General features: G+C 38.7%; 1 protein-coding gene and 2 gene segments (V, D, J or C); 2 read left to right on the forward strand and 1 right to left on the reverse strand.

Annotated features, from left to right (window-relative positions):
* The first annotated feature begins 2,293 nt into the window (after positions 1 to 2,293).
* Positions 2,294 to 2,784, forward strand: LOC133996825 (Ig kappa chain V region 3381-like). The segment is given in 2 exon segments: positions 2,294 to 2,345; positions 2,453 to 2,784. Coding segments are annotated over 2 exon segments (384 nt in total).
* Positions 2,785 to 4,207: 1,423 nt separating this feature from the next.
* Positions 4,208 to 6,846, forward strand: LOC133996827 (uncharacterized). Its single transcript, XM_062436393.1, has 5 exons — positions 4,208 to 4,259; positions 4,367 to 4,685; positions 5,328 to 5,445; positions 6,323 to 6,416; positions 6,524 to 6,846. The coding sequence occupies exons 1-5, from the start codon at positions 4,208 to 4,210 to the stop codon at positions 6,844 to 6,846; spliced, it is 906 nt and encodes a 301-aa protein (XP_062292377.1).
* Positions 6,847 to 10,350: 3,504 nt separating this feature from the next.
* Positions 10,351 to 11,921, reverse strand: LOC133996786 (Ig kappa-b4 chain C region-like). The segment is given in 2 exon segments: positions 10,351 to 10,843; positions 11,739 to 11,921. A coding segment is annotated over 1 exon segment (303 nt).
* Positions 11,922 to 18,504: the final 6,583 nt, after the last annotated feature.

Below are 18,504 nucleotides of genomic sequence, written 5' to 3' on the forward strand. Positions count from 1 at the left end.
AAAGCTCAGCTAAGTCAGCCGTAAATCATGCGCTACATCAAGCTTTTACTCTTACTTTCTTAAAGTGAGCATGTTTATCAACAATGCATATTCAGATCAATTGATTGATCCATTCATTAAACAGCATCATCAGAGTAATTCAAGTCCACGTTGGAGTCAGTCAGAGCATTTCCATAGAGAGCCACTTTGCATCAGCAGCACCATGCTCCAGTGCTCTGGGAGAGTTTATAGTCCTGAGAGTTGAACACTGGATGACTGACAGCTGTCCTTCATGACAACAGAAGCCACAGAAATCCTCCTCATCAAAAACATGACTTTGATCTCCGTCCTCATCTGGACTCTCCTCTGCTGCTGCTTCACAGGTAAAGTCCAGAGAATCAAACTCCTCTCCTCTATGAACATCCGTCCCTCTGAAATGAAGCCCACAAAACCATGATGCTGCTTTATTTTTTTGTCTCTGTATCCTCAGAGTCCAGAGGCCAGATCACAGTGACTCAGCCTGCAGCAGTGAGATCTAATCTGGGAGGATCTGTCACTATCAGATGTAAAGTCAATCCGAGTGTCGGTTTTTGGAGCAACTACCACTATTTAGCCTGGTACCAACAGAGAGATGGAGAAACTCCTAAACTGCTCATTACCAGGATTAGTTATAGAGAATCAGGCATTCCAAGTTATTTTACAGGCAGTGGATTAAACTCTGACTTCACTCTGTCCATTAGTGGAGTTCAGGCTGAAGATGCAGCAGTTTATTACTGCAAGAGTCATAATTATATCAACAGTCAGTATTCGTTCACACAGTGAAAAAGCGTCGTACAAAAACCTCCCTCAGTCAGACTGAACAGAAACTGAACTGACTGCTGCAGCTGGAAGCTACTGCAGAGACTGATACAGTTCACTGAACACATGTTACAATATCTCACACACTCAGTTTTCATTAAGTGAATTAAACAACTCACACATTCCCACTTTTAGGAAGAATGAAAAAATATTAAAATATCTTAATGAAAACAGTTTCGGGACAATGATTGTCTTCATGGGAATCCGTGAAGTTGTTCTTCCATCACTGCTTTTCACCATCCGTTCTTACCCTGTTATGGTTTGAACCAAGGTTTTTTAAATACTTATGATCACATTTATTTAACAATGAGGAGAGAGATTGTCTGGAAACTGTTGATGACAAATTTCTTGGTTATGACCTTTGACCTCCGTCTGGGTTGATCACATCTCAATTATATCCTGTTAAAAGAAAATATGAAGACACAAATTACTATCAGAAACTTTCATTATCATAAATCCCACCTTCAAAAAATATAAATGTCACATAAAATATTATCTCATAGTAAGAAACTAATTACAATAAGTTGATCAAAGATTTGACAACATTTAAAATGTACAATTTTTTTTCTTCATATTTTCTTAATTTGGAGCTATTCCCATTTCAGTTTCACAATAACATACAGATATCAATTTATTGAAGCTGGTCTTACTTCAACTCCATGATTCACGAGCAAGGACCACACCACAAATGAGTTGACAATTTATTAACAAGATTTGAATGAATCGTTTGTGCTCTTGATGCGGTGTGGGGAGGCCATATTAAGGATCCGCTGCTGCGCCCGGGCAACGAGGACCCCCTTGGAACCTATGAGAAAGGAGAGAAGAACAGAAAGATAGGGCGGGGGGGTGGGGGAACTCGAATACGAGAGCGAAAGAGGGAGAAGTGGTGTTAGGCTGGTTTATATAGGAGCCCGAAGGGGTGTAATTGGGGTGTGTTCCCGCTCCTGAAACTGCGCTTCACAAGCTTCGATTAAAGCGTTGGAATTAAAACAGGAAAAAATGAAGTCATGAAAATTCAGGATATTTTTATTTATTGGAAACATTTAATGACATTTAAACGCATTAAAGCTTTAACTGGAAAACTTATACATAATATTTATGGATAAACTTATTTGCAAAATCCAGTGTTGTTCTGCCAAAAGTCCACCACAGTGATGAAACTCATTTAGTGATTGTACAAAAAAACAAACACAAAATCTTGAAAGTAAATACAAATAATATTGATTCATTTTGTGTAGTATTCTGACACATTTATTGATCGATTGACTAAACAGGCTCAGAGTAATTCAAATACTTATAAAGTCAGTCAGAGCATTTCCATAGAGAGCCACTTTGCATCAGCAGCACCATGCTCCAGTGCTCTGGGAGAGTTTATAGTCCTGAGAGTTGAACACTGGATGACTGACAGCTGTCCTTCATGACAACAGAAGCCACAGAAATTCTTTTCATCAAAAACATGACTTTGATATCCGTCCTCATCTGGACTCTCCTCTGCTGCTGCTTCACAGGTAAAGTCCAGAGAATCAAACTCCTCTCCTCTATGAACATCCGTCCCTCTGAAATGAAGCCCACAAAACCATGATGCTGCTTCATGTTTTTGTCTCTGTATCCTCAGAGTCCAGAGGCCAGATCACAGTGTCTCAGCCTGCAACAGTGAGATCTACTCTGGGAGGATCTGCAACCATCAACTGTAGGGTCAGTCAAGATGTTCGTGTTTGGAGCAACTATCACCTTTTAGCCTGGTACCAACAGAGAGATGGAGAAACTCCTAAACTTCTCATTTACTATGCTACCACTCGAGCATCAGGGATTCAAGGTCGTTTTACAGGCAGTGGATCAAACTCTGACTTCACTCTGACCATCAGTGGAGTTCAGGCTGATGATGCAGCAATTTATTACTGTCAGAGTGATCATTACATCAACAGTCAGTATGTGTTCACACAGTGAAAAAGCGTCGTACAAAAACCTCCCTCAGTCAGACTGAACTGAAACTGAACTGACTGCTGCAGCTGGAAGCTACTGCAGAGACTGATACAGTTCACTGAACACATGTTACACTATCTCACACACTCAGTTTTCATTAAGTGGATTAAACAACTCACACATTCCCACGTTTAGGAAGAATGTAAAAATATCTCAATGAAAACAGTTTCTGGACAATGATTGTCTTTGAGGAAATCAGTGAAGAGGTTCTTCCATCACAGCTTTTCACCATCCGTTCTTACCCTGTTATGGTTTGAACCAAGGTTCTTTAAATACTTATGATCACATTTATTTAACAATGAGGAGAGAGATTGTCTCGAAACTGTTGATAACAAATGTCTTGGTTATGACCTTTGACCTCCGTCTGGGTGGATCACATCTCAATTATATCCTGTTAAAAGAAAATATGAAGCGTAAATTACAATCAGAAACTTTCATTATCATAAATCCCACCTTCAAAAAATATAAATCTCACATAAAATATTATCTCATAGTAAGAAACTAATTACAGTAAGTTGATCAAAGATTTGACAACATTTAAAATTAACAATTTGTTTTCTTCATATTTTCTTAATTTGAAGCTATTCCCATTTCAGTTTCACAATAACATACAAATATCAATTTATTGAAGCTGGTCTGACTTCAACTCCATGATTCACGAGCAAGGACCACACCACCAATGAGATACGTTTGACAATTTATTAACAAGATTTGAATGAATCGTTTGTGCTTTTGATGCGGTGTGGGGAGGCCGTATGAAGGATCCGCTGCTGCGCCCGGGCAACGAGGACCCCCTTGGAACCTATGAGAAAGGAGTGAAGAACAGAAAGAGAGGGTGGGGAGAAGGGGGAACTCGAATACGAGAGCGAAAGAGGGGGAAGAGGGGTTAGGCTGGTTTAGATAGGAGCCAGAATGGGGGTAATTGGGGTGTGTTCCCGCTCCTGAAACTGCGCTTCACAAGCTTCGATTAAAGCGTTGGAATTAAAATAGAAAAAAATGAAGTCATGAAAAATCTGGATATTTTTAATTATTGGAAACATTTAATGACATTTTAACGCATTAAAGCTTTAACTGGAAAACTTATACATAATATTTATGGATAAAATTATTTGCAAAATCCAGTCTGGTTCCGCCAAAAGTCCACCACAGTGATGAAACTCATTGAGTGATTGTACAAAACATTTATTGATCCATTAACTAAACAGGCTCAGAGTAATTCAAATACTTATAAAGTAAGTCAGAGCATTTCCATAGAGATCCACTTTGCATCAGCAGCACCATGCTCCAGTGCTCTGGGAGAGTTTATAGTCCTGAGAGTTGAACACTGGATGACTGACAACTGTCCTTCATGACAACAGAAGCCACAGAAATCCTCCTCATCAAAAACATGACTTTGATCTCCGTCCTCATCTGGACTCTCCTCTGCTGCTGCTTCACAGGTAAAGTCCAGACAATCAAACTCCTCTCCTCTATGAACATCCGTCCCTCTGAAATGAAGCCCACAAAACCATGATGCTGCTTTATGTTTTTGTCTCTGTATCCTCAGAGTCCAGAGGCCAGATCACAGTGACTCAGCCTGCAGCAGTGAGATCAACTCTGGGAGGATCTGCAACTATCAACTGTCGGACCAGTCAGGATGTTTATAATAATAACTACTTAGCCTGGTACCAACAGAGAGATGGAGAAACTCCTAAACTTCTCATTTACTATACTACCACTCGAGCATCAGGGATTCCAGGTCGTTTTACAGGCAGTGGATCAAAGTCTGACTTCACTCTGACCATCAGTGGAGTTCAGGCTGAAGATGCAGCAGTTTATTATTGTCAGAGTCAGCATCATATCAACAGTCAGTGGGTGTTCACACAGTGAAAAAGCGTCGTACAAAAACCTCCCTCAGTCAGACTGAACAGAAACTGAACTGACTGCTGCAGCTGGAAGCTACTGCAGAGACTGATACAGTTCACTGAACACACACACAGATATGATCCTATAACATATTATAGATAATATTCATAATTATTTTTCATGATTGTTCTCAATGATAGAAACACAATCACATCTTTCAGACTGTGACTTTTTTATGTGTGTTTGTTTCTGCTGATCTACATATTTATCACCACTGAACCATCAAAACAGACAGACTGCACTCACAAAATGAATCCTCCTAATACAACATGACATTAAACCAGTGATATTATGGTATTAACTGGTTACATGAGGATGAGACATCTCAGTAGATTGTCATGGTTGGTTCAGTGTCTTTACTTTCCTTCCTTACTATTTTCCAACAGATTACCTCAGACTTTTTTGGTGAAGGCTTGACTGTGTGGGAGAGGGCTTATTTTGAGTTGGACTTTTTTAGAAAGACTGAAGTATTACTTTAGCAGACTTTATTAGTTGGTCTTTTCTCTGTCTTCCAGTCTGTGTTTGTTGTGAGTGTGTCTGTCTCTGTTCAGCTTTTCCCTCCACACTTTCCCTGCACACCTGCCCTGCATCATGTTCATCAGCCCTGCTCTGATCCCAGTGTCTTTCCCAGTCAATCACTCCCAGCCTGCACTTGTGTCTAGTCACCTGTTCCCCATTCCCTCATTAGTTCAGACAGCATTCAGCATTGTGTTTTATCCTGTCAGCTAGTTTTCTCTCCTTTTCAATCCTTTAAAAAATAACATCATTTCTGTGTAAAATGATGACTGTCATGACCCTCTAAAGGAGCTCATTACAAAGAAGGCCAAACATAATGAACGAGTCAAAAGTGTCAAACATTCAACCAATTCATTAAGAAAGTAACCAACAACTTATAACAGAAACTGATGGGTCAGCCAAACTGAACAAAAAAAAGGGAAGACACACAGACCAGTCCACAAAGGGTCAAAGGATCTGGGCTCTCCCCTCCAACCTAAATCCACAAAGACACCAAAACTCAGAAAACAGGACAGCCAGACTCACCAAACAAACAGAAAACTAATAAAGGTAAAGAATTAAAACATGGTTAAAAAAAACGCACAAACTGCTGCTGCCAATGCTGGTAAGTGGAAGAGAGCATGAGCCAAAGTTTTCCCCCTCTAAATCAGTCCTTCCTCAATCAGACTGGATCAGGACTTAGGAGAAAACACAGAACATTATAAAAGGAGATTCATGCAATACCAATCCAATCCAGCAGGGGGGAGTATGTAATAGTGATATGTTATGATAAAATCCTTCTGAACTACTCTAGAGACAAATTCAGGGTCTGAAGACTCATTTAACACAGTAACATGTGACAGCAGATATTAGTGTAACAATATGTTTGGACACATTACTTGATGAATAGATCTTTATCATTTACAGATGGTATCAACATTACAGCAAGCAATACAATTAAAAAAACTGAGAATGTGATGATTCTGTTAATCAGTCAGAGCATTTCCATAGAGAGCCACTTTGCATCAGCAGCCTCATGCTCCAGTGCTCTGGGAGAGTTTATAGTCCTGAGAGTTGAACACTGGATGACTGACAGCTGTCCTTCATGACAACAGAAGCCACAGAAATCCTCCTCATCAAAAACATGACTTTGATCTCCATCCTCATCTGGACTCTCCTCTGCTGCTGCTTCACAGGTAAAGTCCAGAGAATCAAACTCCTCTCCTCTATGAACATCCGTCCCTCTGAAATGAAGCCCACAAAACCATGATGCTGCTTTATGTTTTTGTCTCTGTATCCTCAGAGTCCAGAGGCCAGATCACAGTGACTCAGCCTGCAGCAGTGAGATCTACTCTGGGAGGATCTGCAACTATCAATTGTCAGACCAGTCAGAATATTTATGATTCAAACAGTTTATCCTGGTACCAACAGAGAGATGGAGAAACTCCAAAACTCCTCATTTACTATATTAAAACTCTAGCATCAGGTATTCCAGGTCGTTTTTCAGGCAGTGGATCAAACTCTGACTTCACTCTGACCATCAGTGGAGTTCAGGCTGAAGATGCAGCAGTTTATTACTGTCAGAGTTTCCACTATCCCAACAGTCAGTATGTGTTCACACAGTGAAAAAGCGTCGTACAAAAACCTCCCTCAGTCAGACTGAACAGAAACTGAACTGACTGCTGCAGCTGGAAGCTACTGCAGAGAGTGATACAGTTCACTGAACACATGTTACACTATCTCACACACTCAGTTTTCATTAAGTGGATTAAATAACTCACACATTCCCACTTTTAGGAAGAATGAAAAAATATAAAAATATCTCAATGAAAACAGTTTCGGGACAATGATTGTGTTTGTGGAAATCAGTGAAGTGGTTCTTCCATCACTGCTTTTCACCATCCGTTCTTACCCTGTTATGGTTTGAACCAAGGTTTTTTAAATACTTAGGATCACATTTATTTAACAATGAGGAGAGAGATTGTCTGGAAACTGTTGATAACAAATGTCTTGGTTATGACCTTTGACCTCCGTCTGGGTGGATCACATCTCAATTATATCCCGTTAAAATAAAATATGAAGACACAAATTACTATCAGTAACGTTCATAATCATAAATCCCACCTTCAAAAAATATAAATCTCACATAAAATATTATCTCATAGTAAGAAACTAATTACAGTAAGTTGATCAACGATTTGACGACATTTAAAATGTACAATTTTTTTTCTTCATATTTTCTTAATTTGGAGCTATTCCCATTTCAGTTTCACAATAACATACAAATATCAATTTATTGAAGCTGGTCTTACTTCAACTCCATGATTCACGATCAAGGACCACACCACCAATGAGATACGTTTGACAATTTATTAACAAGATTTGAATGAATCGTTTGTGCTCTTGATGCGGTGTGGGGAGGCCGTATGAAGGATCCGCTGCTGCGCCCGGGCAACGAGGACCCCCTTGGAACCTATGAGAAAGGAGAGAAGAACGGAAAGAGAGGGCGGGGGGGGGGGGGTGGGGGAACTCGAATACGAGAGCAAAAGAGGGGGAAGAGGGGTTAGGCTGGTTTATATAGGAGCTGGAAGGGGTGTAATTGGGGTGTGTTCCCGCTCTTGAAACTGCGCTTCACAAGCTTCGATTAAAGCAGTGGAATTAAAACAGGAAAAAATGAAGTCGTGAAAATTCAGGATATTTTTATTCATTGGAAACATTTAATGACATTTAAACGCATTAAAGCTTTAACTGACAAACTTATACATAATATTTATGGATAAACTTATTTGCAAAATCCAGTATTGTTCTGCCAAAAGTCCACCACAGTGATGAAACTCATTGAGTGATTGTACAAAAAAAACAGACACAAAATCTTGAAAGTAAATACAAATAATATTGATTCATTTTGTGTAGTATTCTGACACATTTATTGATCCATTGACTAAACAGGCTCAGAGTAATTCAAATACTTATAAAGTCAGTCAGAGCATTTCCATAGAGAGCCACTTTGCATCAGCAGCACCATGCTCCAGTGCTCTGGGAGAGTTTATAGTCCTGAGAGTTGAACACTGGATGACTGACAGCTGTCCTTCATGACAACAGAAGCCACAGAAATCCTCCTCATCAAAAACATGACTTTGATCTCCGTCCTCATCTGGACTCTCCTCTGCTGCTGCTTCACAGGTAAAGTCCAGAGAATCAAACTCCTCTCCTCTATGAACATCCGTCCCTCTGAAATGAAGCCCACAAAACCATGATGCTGCTTTATGTTTTTGACTCTGTATCCTCAGAGTCCAGAGGCCAGTACACAGTGACTCAGCCTGCAACAGTGACATCTGCACTGGGAGGATCTGCAACCATCAACTGTAGGACCAGTCACAGGGTAGATGATGGTGTTGACCTTTCATGGTACCAACAGAGAGATGGAGAAACTCCTAAACTTCTCATTTACTATGCTACCAGTCGAGTATCAGGTATTCCAGGTCGTTTTACAGGCAGTGGATCAAACACTGACTTCACTCTGACCATCAGTGGAGTTCAGGCTGAAGATGCAGCAGTTTATTACTGTCTGGGTGAATTCTATTTCAGCAGTCAATATTCGTTCACACAGTGAAAAAGCGTCGTACAAAAACCTCCCTCAGTCAGACTGAACAGAAACTGAACTGACTGCTGCAGCTGTCAGCTACTGCAGAGACTGATACAGTTCACTGAACACACATACACTTAGTAGTTGATATTACAGTAACTTCAGTTTTGATTATAATAGTATAATTTTCTATGGTTTCAGGCTAGTAATCTGGAAATGAACGTGGTCAAAACAAAAATAACTTATAATACAAACAAAACCAAAGGGAGCTAACAACATTGCCCCCGTATTTCTTAACAACCAGCCTGTGGAGGTAGTAGAACATGAAGTACTTCGGCACAATAATTGATCAGACTCTAAGTATTAATTAAAACTCAGAGTATTATTAAGAGAGCCAACTAGCAACAGTTTTTAATCAGGAAACTGAAGAGCTTTGGTGTTCAACACATACTTGAGATTGCATACAGCAGCCTGGTTTAAAGCATTTTACATTTAATATTATTAGTTGGTATGACAACTTGAGCGTGAAAAACGGAAACAAGCTTTCAAGAATTGTTCATATTGCAGGGAAGGTGATTGGCCAGTCACAACAAATAGTTCTGCACTATATTTAATACAGCAGTACTCAGGAAGGCCAGACTCATATCTGGAGATGTTTCTCACCCACTAAACGTAGAGTTGAGTTGCTCCCATCCGGCCGTCGATTCAGAGCCCTGAGGGTGAGCAGGAACATGTAAAAGAGGTATTTTATCCCTTATGCCACACATGCACTGAATGTAAAGTGAATGCACAATGAACTCAAGAATGCATTATTTTTGTTTATGATTACTGTTAATATTATTATTATTAAAGACAACCTTTAATAGGTTTTAACTTATTACAATGGCTACTGCTGTTGTTCTGCCCCTTTGCATAATTGTCAGTTGTATGTTTTGTTTTGTTTTTTCTTTTTTTCATGTTGTGTAGTGTTGGTGTATGTTTGTAATGTCCTTATGATATGATGTGTATTGTTTGCATTTTTAATGTATTGGAGGAAACCGAACACAAATTATCACTAAGGTGGACAATAAATCAGTTAAATTAAATTAAATTAAATTAAATTCGATTCATGCCATCTGAGTTACAATTAGTCACTTGTTGGATATTCCCCTGTGTCTCCACTACTGTTTTTTTTTTTAAATTGAAACTCTGGTTGCTGATAATAATAAATACATCAGTATCTTAAATATCTGATAAAACTCCCATCATAAAATCATCCTGTATGCAGACGACATCATAGTGTATATCATAAAATCATTACCTCCATTTCATTAAGTTTATAATCAGTAATGAAGTAAGACACAAGTCATGTTTGACTTTGTTGTCATTTGTATTAATTTAATTATTTTGCAGGTGTTATAGAAAACTAAATCCTCTTGTTAAGATAGAGATTAATTTGACTACGATGCTAATTTTTTGACATTTTTGAAATTGTGAAAAATACAGCAAAGAAATTAACTCATGAGAAATATTACCTTAATAAAATAATGTGAGATGGAAAATGCTGATTTAATATAATATTTATTGTTATAAAATGTTAACAATACAACAAGCATGAAGACATTAATGTTGAAACACACCATGAGAAAGGAACACAAGGAGAAATAGTTGCAGAGATCAGAGTGAGAGCAGTAGCAGAGTAAAACCAGTAGCAGAGTCCCAGTGAGTAAGATCAGGACTGGGAACACTGGTCTCTCCTCAGTGTCTCTGAGAGTGGAGTCTGGGAGCCCTGGGTGGCCTCACAGGTCACAGAGCCCACCTTCCTCCACTGGTCTGCAGTGAGCCTCAGGGTGCTGCTCCAGCTGTAGTGGCCGTCCTTCTGCAGCACCGCGGGGCTCCTGCTCTGCTCCAAGCTGCTGCTGCTGCCGTCCACCTTCCAGGCCAGACTCCAGTCTGAGGGGAAGCCCTTGTTGGCCAGACACATGAGCGTGGCCTTGCCCTGCTTTAGCTCCTCACTGGAGGGGGGCAGCACCATCAGGGTTGGGGCGACTCGACCCACTGGAGGAAGAGACAGAGAGACAACATGAAGAAAGTTCATAAAATAGAAAATACACTCCACCCTGTTGGTTGCAGGAGAGGAGGCTGCTGGTTCTGTTGCTCTTTCTCAGATTGGATGAAACTGGTCTTCAGTGTTTCACTTCCCTCTTTGAGCTCAGTAACCATGGAAACAGACAAGCATCACTGATGAACCATGACAACAGACAGGTTTCAGTACTAAAGATAAAACATTTCAAACTGAAAACTCCTACTTTAGTTGAAGTAATAGACTTAAACATCAGTGTTAAACCATTTAATGTTATGTATTAAAGAAGGAATTAAACACTTTTACTTGAGTATGTGCGAGTTTTGTGAGTTTGTGAGTTGTACCCCCTCCCATTTACACATTTGTCAATACTGAAGTATCAAAACAGACAGACTGCAGTATGGACAAATATTTGAACTGCTGAAATACTTTTTCAGGTTACAAAGTTAATGCTTCTAAATAAGCATGTGCTTAAATTACCTCAAAAGTTGTTATGGTATTCATTGTCTATAGTGAGAATACTAATTATCATTACATTAATTTATTTGACAGGAAGACTGAGTAAAACACATGAAATGTTTCCAGTTAATGAGAACAAAATTACAAGTCAAAATATTGTGTTCAACATGCAGATATACTTTAAAGAACATTAAAAATGATAACAATATAGAAACTCTCTGAATTCAAAATTCTGTGTAGCTAAGCAGTTTTTAGTTCGATGGATTTTCATCTGTATTACAGTGAAGCCTGTAGTGATCACTGAAAAAATATTACATTTATAAAACTACAATCCAAAATATTTCAGAATGTATTAACTGAAAATAGAATAAGTGATGAATCTGAGTTTATATAAGAGTTAAAGGTACTTACAGTTAACCTCCAGTCTGGTTCCTCCACCGAACGTGTACCACAGTGATACAAACTCATTGAGTCGTCGTACAAAAACCTCTCACTGTAGAGAGACACGGCTCTCTGACTTTGACACAAACAAACTCTATATAAACATTTCTTGCTCTTAAAAAAAACTATATTTATTTTTGTGATATCCGATTCTTATCATTATTTTAACAGTTAATAAGTTTTTTTACATATATATTGTAAAACTAGTCTGAAACTAAAATTGATCTTTTCAACATTAAATTAAATCAGACAGAAGATGTACTGAAAGACAATGTGTCTGCAGTCATCAAACTAAACATACTTAAAATGATCCCTGACACAGTTAATCAATACTCTAATAACTTGATTGATCCATATATTAAACAGCATCATCAGAGTAATCCAAGTCCCTGTTGGAGTCAGTCAGAGCATTTCCATAGAGAGCCACTTTGCATCAGCAGCACCATGCTCCAGTGCTCTGGGAGAGTTTATAGTCCTGAGAGTTGAACACTGGATGACTGACAGCTGTTCTTCATGACAACAGAAGCCACAGAAATGCTCCTCATCAAAAACATGACTTTGATCTCCGTCCTCATCTGGACTCTCCTCTGCTGCTGCTTCACAGGTAAAGTCCAGAGAATCAAACTCCTCTCCTCTATGAACATCCGTCCCTCTGAAATGAAGCCCACAAAACCATGATGCTGCTTTATGTTTTTGTCTCTGTATCCTCAGAGTCCAGAGGCCAGTGCACAGTGACTCAGCCTGCAGCAGTGACATCAACTCCAGGAGGATCTGTCACTATCAGATGTAGGACCAGTCAGAATGTTCATGTTGCTAGCAACAAACACTATTTATCCTGGTTCCAACAGCGAAACGAAGAAACTCCTAAACGTCTCATTTACACTGCTACCACTCGAGCATCAGGTATTCCAGGTCGTTTTACAGGCAGTGGATCAAACTCTGACTTCACTCTGACCATCAGTGGAGTTCAGGCTGAAGATGCAGCAGTTTATTACTGTCTGAGTGAATTCACTTTCAGTACTGGTTGTACATTCACACAGTGAAAAATCGTCGTACAAAAACCTCCCTCAGTCAGGCTGAACAAAAACTGAACTGACTGCTGCAGCTGGAAGCTACTGCAGAGACTGATACAGTTCACTGAACACACAGACACAAACACACACACACAAACACACACACACACACACACACACACACACACACACACACACACACACACACACACACACACGCACACGCACACACACACACACACACACAGACGCACACACACACACACACACACACACACACACACACACATACAAACCTTTCAGATTAAGCATTTAGAAAAGCATCTATTTATCATCATGTGTAACAGATAATGATTACAATATTTCTCATGATCGGTCTCACAGTGGTACAAACACAGTCACAACTTTGTACTGATGACCTGATAGAAACTGAAGGAACAAAATATAGTTACATTGCAGTAAATGAAGGTTCAAAACCTGTATTTGTTTTTTTATTAAAGTATATGAAATATGATGTGAACGTGTACACTGAGAACATCAGATTCCATAATGCTTGAAATACACTTCTGTATTTCTGTAGGAGCTTCCTGTCTCTGCTCCTCCATCCACATGCTGTGATACAGAACAATATAGTACAGAGCAGGACAGAGAGGACACATGTGAAGGACACCATGTAGCACTGACTCACTGCTTTTGTTAAAAAATGTAACTGTTACTTTGCAAAACATTTTCTTTTAAATACCATAGTTTATGTGTAAAATGATGACTGTTATGTTATTCAACCAATTTATTGAGAAAGTAAACAACTTAAAAAAACAAACTGATGGGTCGGATAAACTTTAAAAAAAAAAGGGAAGACACACAGACCAGTCCACATAGGGATGAAGGATTTTAATAATATAAATTATATATTCTCATTTGTTCCTTTGCTTTGACAAGGTTTAAAAGTACAATATGTGTGTAAAGTTGTGAAATTAAATGATAAAATCCTAAACTCAAAGTCAGAAGAGTCATTTAACACAGTAACATGTGACAGCAGATATTAGTGTAACAATATGTTTAGATACACTATTTGATTAAAAAAAAAAATCATTTACAGAAGGCATCAACATTTGGCCGAGAAATAAAAACATTGGAGAAAAAAAACGTTCACAAAAACAATAAATTAATCTTATAGTTAAATACATACAGTCCTGCTGAAAGAGCTCACAGATGTTAAATTAATCATTATTAATCAGATATCACTTTGATAAATCCTGACTTTTACATGACTGTATTTTCAATTTAAAACCAGTATATATGTGTCTGGTGAAATATTTGGCGAAAGACTGTAAAGGACTTAACAAAGTAAAAAACTTTAAAAAAAAGAAAAATTATTTTAGTGTTAGACTTTGTTATGTAGATAAACACTGCCTAAACATCTCAATGCCTTTTTGCACGAACATTCCCATTATTTAATGCTTCTCTTTGGGCATTAGCTAGCAACAATCCAATCTCCCCTTTTGCCTTACCCTGGATTTCCACAGGGTCCGTCAGCGGCACCTTACAGCTGCGCCACAGTTTAGCTCCGTCCTCTGCCCAGCGTCAACTCACACCGGCAGCGTTACAGCAGCGGAGCGGTGCCTTGAAAGCCAGCAGTATTCCCGCGAGATCACGCGATAATCGCGAGACCACGAGATCCCGCGAACTGGGTCTATAAAGTCAACAACAAGAAACAACTGGTTTCTTTGCTTCTCGGACGTGAAACGAGACCCTCTGATCTATTGACTGCTCACCTGGGGCCACCGGTTATGACGTAATGTGGATGTGAGGTTGTGATCTGCGCATTGTTTTATTTTGAAAGGGGACGGAAGTTTTATTATGCCGATTCTGTGTCTGACTTCCTGTCTGGTGCAATCTGCTCTGTTGAGCTTGTCGCGAGTTAGAAACGTGTCCGTGAAAAATAGAAATGCTGCGGATTGATAGCGCTGCGGCGCGGAGAGCCGCTGCTGGGACGTTGCTGAGACGTTGCTGACACGCTCCCTGTGGAAATACTCTCATTGATTATAGTGTTACCTATCAGCTCCGGTGACCGCGGCGCAGCTGTAACGTGCTGCTGACGGACCCAGTGGAAATTGGGCTTAAGTCATGTAAGATATTATGTAACCAACACACGCATAAGCGTCAATAACAAATTGGATGTCCAAATTAACCTTCCAATTTTTTTATTTATTCTTTTTTTAGGCATAGACACCTTTATTAACAGTAGAGAGAAAAACCATGAAAGAGAGAGAGGGGGATGTGACATTCAACAAAGGTCCTCCGGCCAGGATTCGTACAAGGGTCAGATGCGTATGCGGCATGCACCCTAACCACTCAACCACCTGCGCACCATACCTTCCAACATTTTATTAGTTGCTTGCTTCACTGATTTAGCCAAACTTCATTAACCTGCCTTTTTAAAGCTATTTGTGTATTCCTAGCTAAACGTTCATATGCAGCCTCAAAAGTACAAAAGTACAAACATACAAATTCAATCTGTCAATAACCGTACAGACAGAAGATGCCTCATCACCACTTCTGTTCTTTTTCTTCATCATGTTTGTTGATATGGTTAATATATAAAGTTCTTTATATCAGAGTCAAATAAAAGTTCAAAATCAATCATTATGTTCTGATATGTTTTTAAAATTACAGTGAAGTGAAACTGACAGCTAATAATGATGATAATAAAAACTGCAAAAATCAATGATTGGATAAACACGTCTTTATTTTCTTGAAATATTGAAATCACTGAGCAAGAAACATCACTACTGCAACATTTAAAGAGAGAGAGAGGGAAAAAAACAAGAGAGTAGCAGAGATCAGAGTGAGAGCAGTGGCAGAGTAAAACCAGTAGCAGAGTATCGGTGAGTCTGATCAGGACTTGGAACACTGGTCTCTCCTCAGTGTCTCTGACAGAGCCTTACAGCCCTCGGTGGCCTCACAGGTCACAGAGCCCACCTTCCTCCACTGGTCTGCAGTGAGCCTCAGGGTGCTGCTCCAGCTGTAGAGGCCGTCCTTCTGCAGCACCGCGGGGCTCCTGCTCTGCTCCCAGCTGCTGCTGCTGCCGTCCACCTTCCAGGCCAGACTCCAGTCTGAGGGGAAGCCCTTGTTGGCCAGACATATGAGTGTGGCCTTGCCCTGCTTCAGCTCCTCACTGGAGGGGGGCAGCACCGTCAGGGTGGGACGGACATCACCTAGGAGACACCAATCACATTAGAGGACAGGGACCACACAACTGTCAGTAAAAAAGCAGACAGTTAGACACCGTTACTGTGTGAGAGTGGATTTTCCCCTTTAAGGAGTTTGTGTCTTTTCTGCTCCACCAGTCACTCACTCACACATTGTTTCACTTCCCTTTAAGAAACCTCTCATGCAGATCAGCACAGAAAGACTCATCATACTATTTGACCTGAAATACATCAAACTACACTGCAAATAAAACTAGAACATTTCATAACTTTCTTCTCAAAATCATCAAAATTTTAACAAAGCGTTACATTACAACACTCACTGGAAACTTCACCAAACACAGAAGATGAACTGACCACCAGCTGATTTCAAACATCACTTAGCAAACTGTTCAAATGACTTCAAACTAAAATTACCAATGTAGAGATCGTACATTTTTATCATCACTCTGTTCAATTTTATTTAAACAAATTATTTTTGAACTGAGAGTTAAAATCGTAATCTTAAAATTACAAATGACTCTTAGATAAGGATTTTTAAAATGAATCTAAATCTTCATCTTTTCTACATGTCAAGTTATTAAATTTCAGTATGACGGGAATGTGAATAGAAAAGTTTAGTCAAGCTGCTCTGAGTTATCCTCCGTGATGAAGGAGGAGAAATACAAACATCAATATTAAAAGTGTCGTAAATAAAAATTATATTTTTATCTGCTGTAATCATTCAAAAACTGAATTTTAAACACAACTTCACAATATTGTATTTAGTATTTGAACAGAAACTTACTTCCAACATCCAGTCTGGTTCCTCCACCAAAAGTCAACCACAGTGATACAAACTCATTGAGTCGTCGTACAAAAACCTCTCACTGTAGAGAGACACGGCTCTCTGACTTTGACACACTGAACTAAAACTACAAGCTCTCAAGATACAGCTTCACCATTAAAATTTTAAATGATATATTTATCTTCTGAATTAATGTTTTATTTTCCTTACAGTAAGTTTCTGATTTTAAATTCAAAAGTTTGTCACTAACTGCAATTAAAAAAAATTACATTCTCACATGAAAGTGGATATGGATAAGGGCTAAAATCAAGGAAATAAAATTAAAATAACTCCTGAAATTACAAATATTTAAAACATTTGACTTACTTCCAACATCCAGTCTGGTTCCTCCACCGAACGTGTACCACAGTGATACAAACTCATTGAGTCGTCGTACAAAAACCTCTCACTGTAGAGAGACACGGCTCTCTGACTTTGACACAAACAAACTCATTAAAATAAGACTCTTGTTTGTAACATTTTTAAGATAAATTTGCTGCAAATTTCATGATTGTGTCACTTTGTTTAATAGATATTAATTTTAAATTCAATTGTTTTTTTTTGTGGTAATACATTTAAATATAATAAATGATATTCTTAGAAAAAGCTGTCAATTCACATGAAGCCTAAACAGCATTCAATGAATCACCAACACAACCTAATCAATATTTATTTATTTCATTAACCTTTATTTTACCTGAAAAGACCACTGAGGAGGGATCTTCATTTACAACAGTGTCGAGACCAACAACAACGCATGAACAATATCAGGTAGCTAAATAAAAGAAAATATAATAATGATTGAATGCAAGTAGATAAGAAAAACATTTGCAGTCAATAAAGACAAGGTCTGAGATAAGGCCTTTGAACAGCTGTAATGGTTCTAACTAATAGCGCAACAACCCTATTCTGTGATCGAGTACCAATATCATGTGCCTTCAGGGTGAATAGCTGTAGTAAAGCTTCATATATAATGTTTATTATTATTATTATATATAATGTTTATTTTGGTAAAGAGTACAGCAGTGGGTACTGTAGGGATCATTAGGTATAAACCTTCAGGCTGAGTGGTACACAGCATCCAGTGAATTCAATGTAGAAACAGCTGCTTTACCATAAATTACATCCCTATAATCCAAAACAGATGAAAATAGTGATTTGACCATTATTTTTCTGTGGAAATATAGGGAAGCTATTTTTATTTCTATACGAAAAACCAAGTATTGTTCTCAGTTTACCAATAAGTGTGTTAATGTGACGTTTAAAATTTAGATAATTGTCCAGCCAGATAACAAGATATTTATACTGGGGCACTTTCTCTATGCATGTGACATTAGCAGAGACAATATTGCGGGATTCAGTGAGAGTATTCTTAGTGAACAGCATCCATGTAGTTTTGTCTGTGTTTATCACTAACTTATTTCTGTTAATGAAGTTGAAGTGAAACAAATGAGGGTTTCAGATGTTCAAAAGTTGACTAAGGAGTGGTTGAAGTACAATATTAAACTGTGTCAACAATGTGAGTTGGAAAAGAGCTGTGATTTTTCTTTTCAAAATGTACTTGGATCATGACAGGAGCTGGTGAAAGAGTGTAAGTAGTAGCCATATAAACCATTTTTTAGTGCAGCAGAATAGCGATTCCTAAGTTACCTGAGAAGAAGTGGGAGGGGGTTTTGAACCGCCTA

Source organism: Scomber scombrus, chromosome 16 (assembly GCF_963691925.1).
Source record: "Scomber scombrus chromosome 16, fScoSco1.1, whole genome shotgun sequence".
Taxonomy (NCBI): domain Eukaryota; kingdom Metazoa; phylum Chordata; class Actinopteri; order Scombriformes; family Scombridae; genus Scomber; species Scomber scombrus.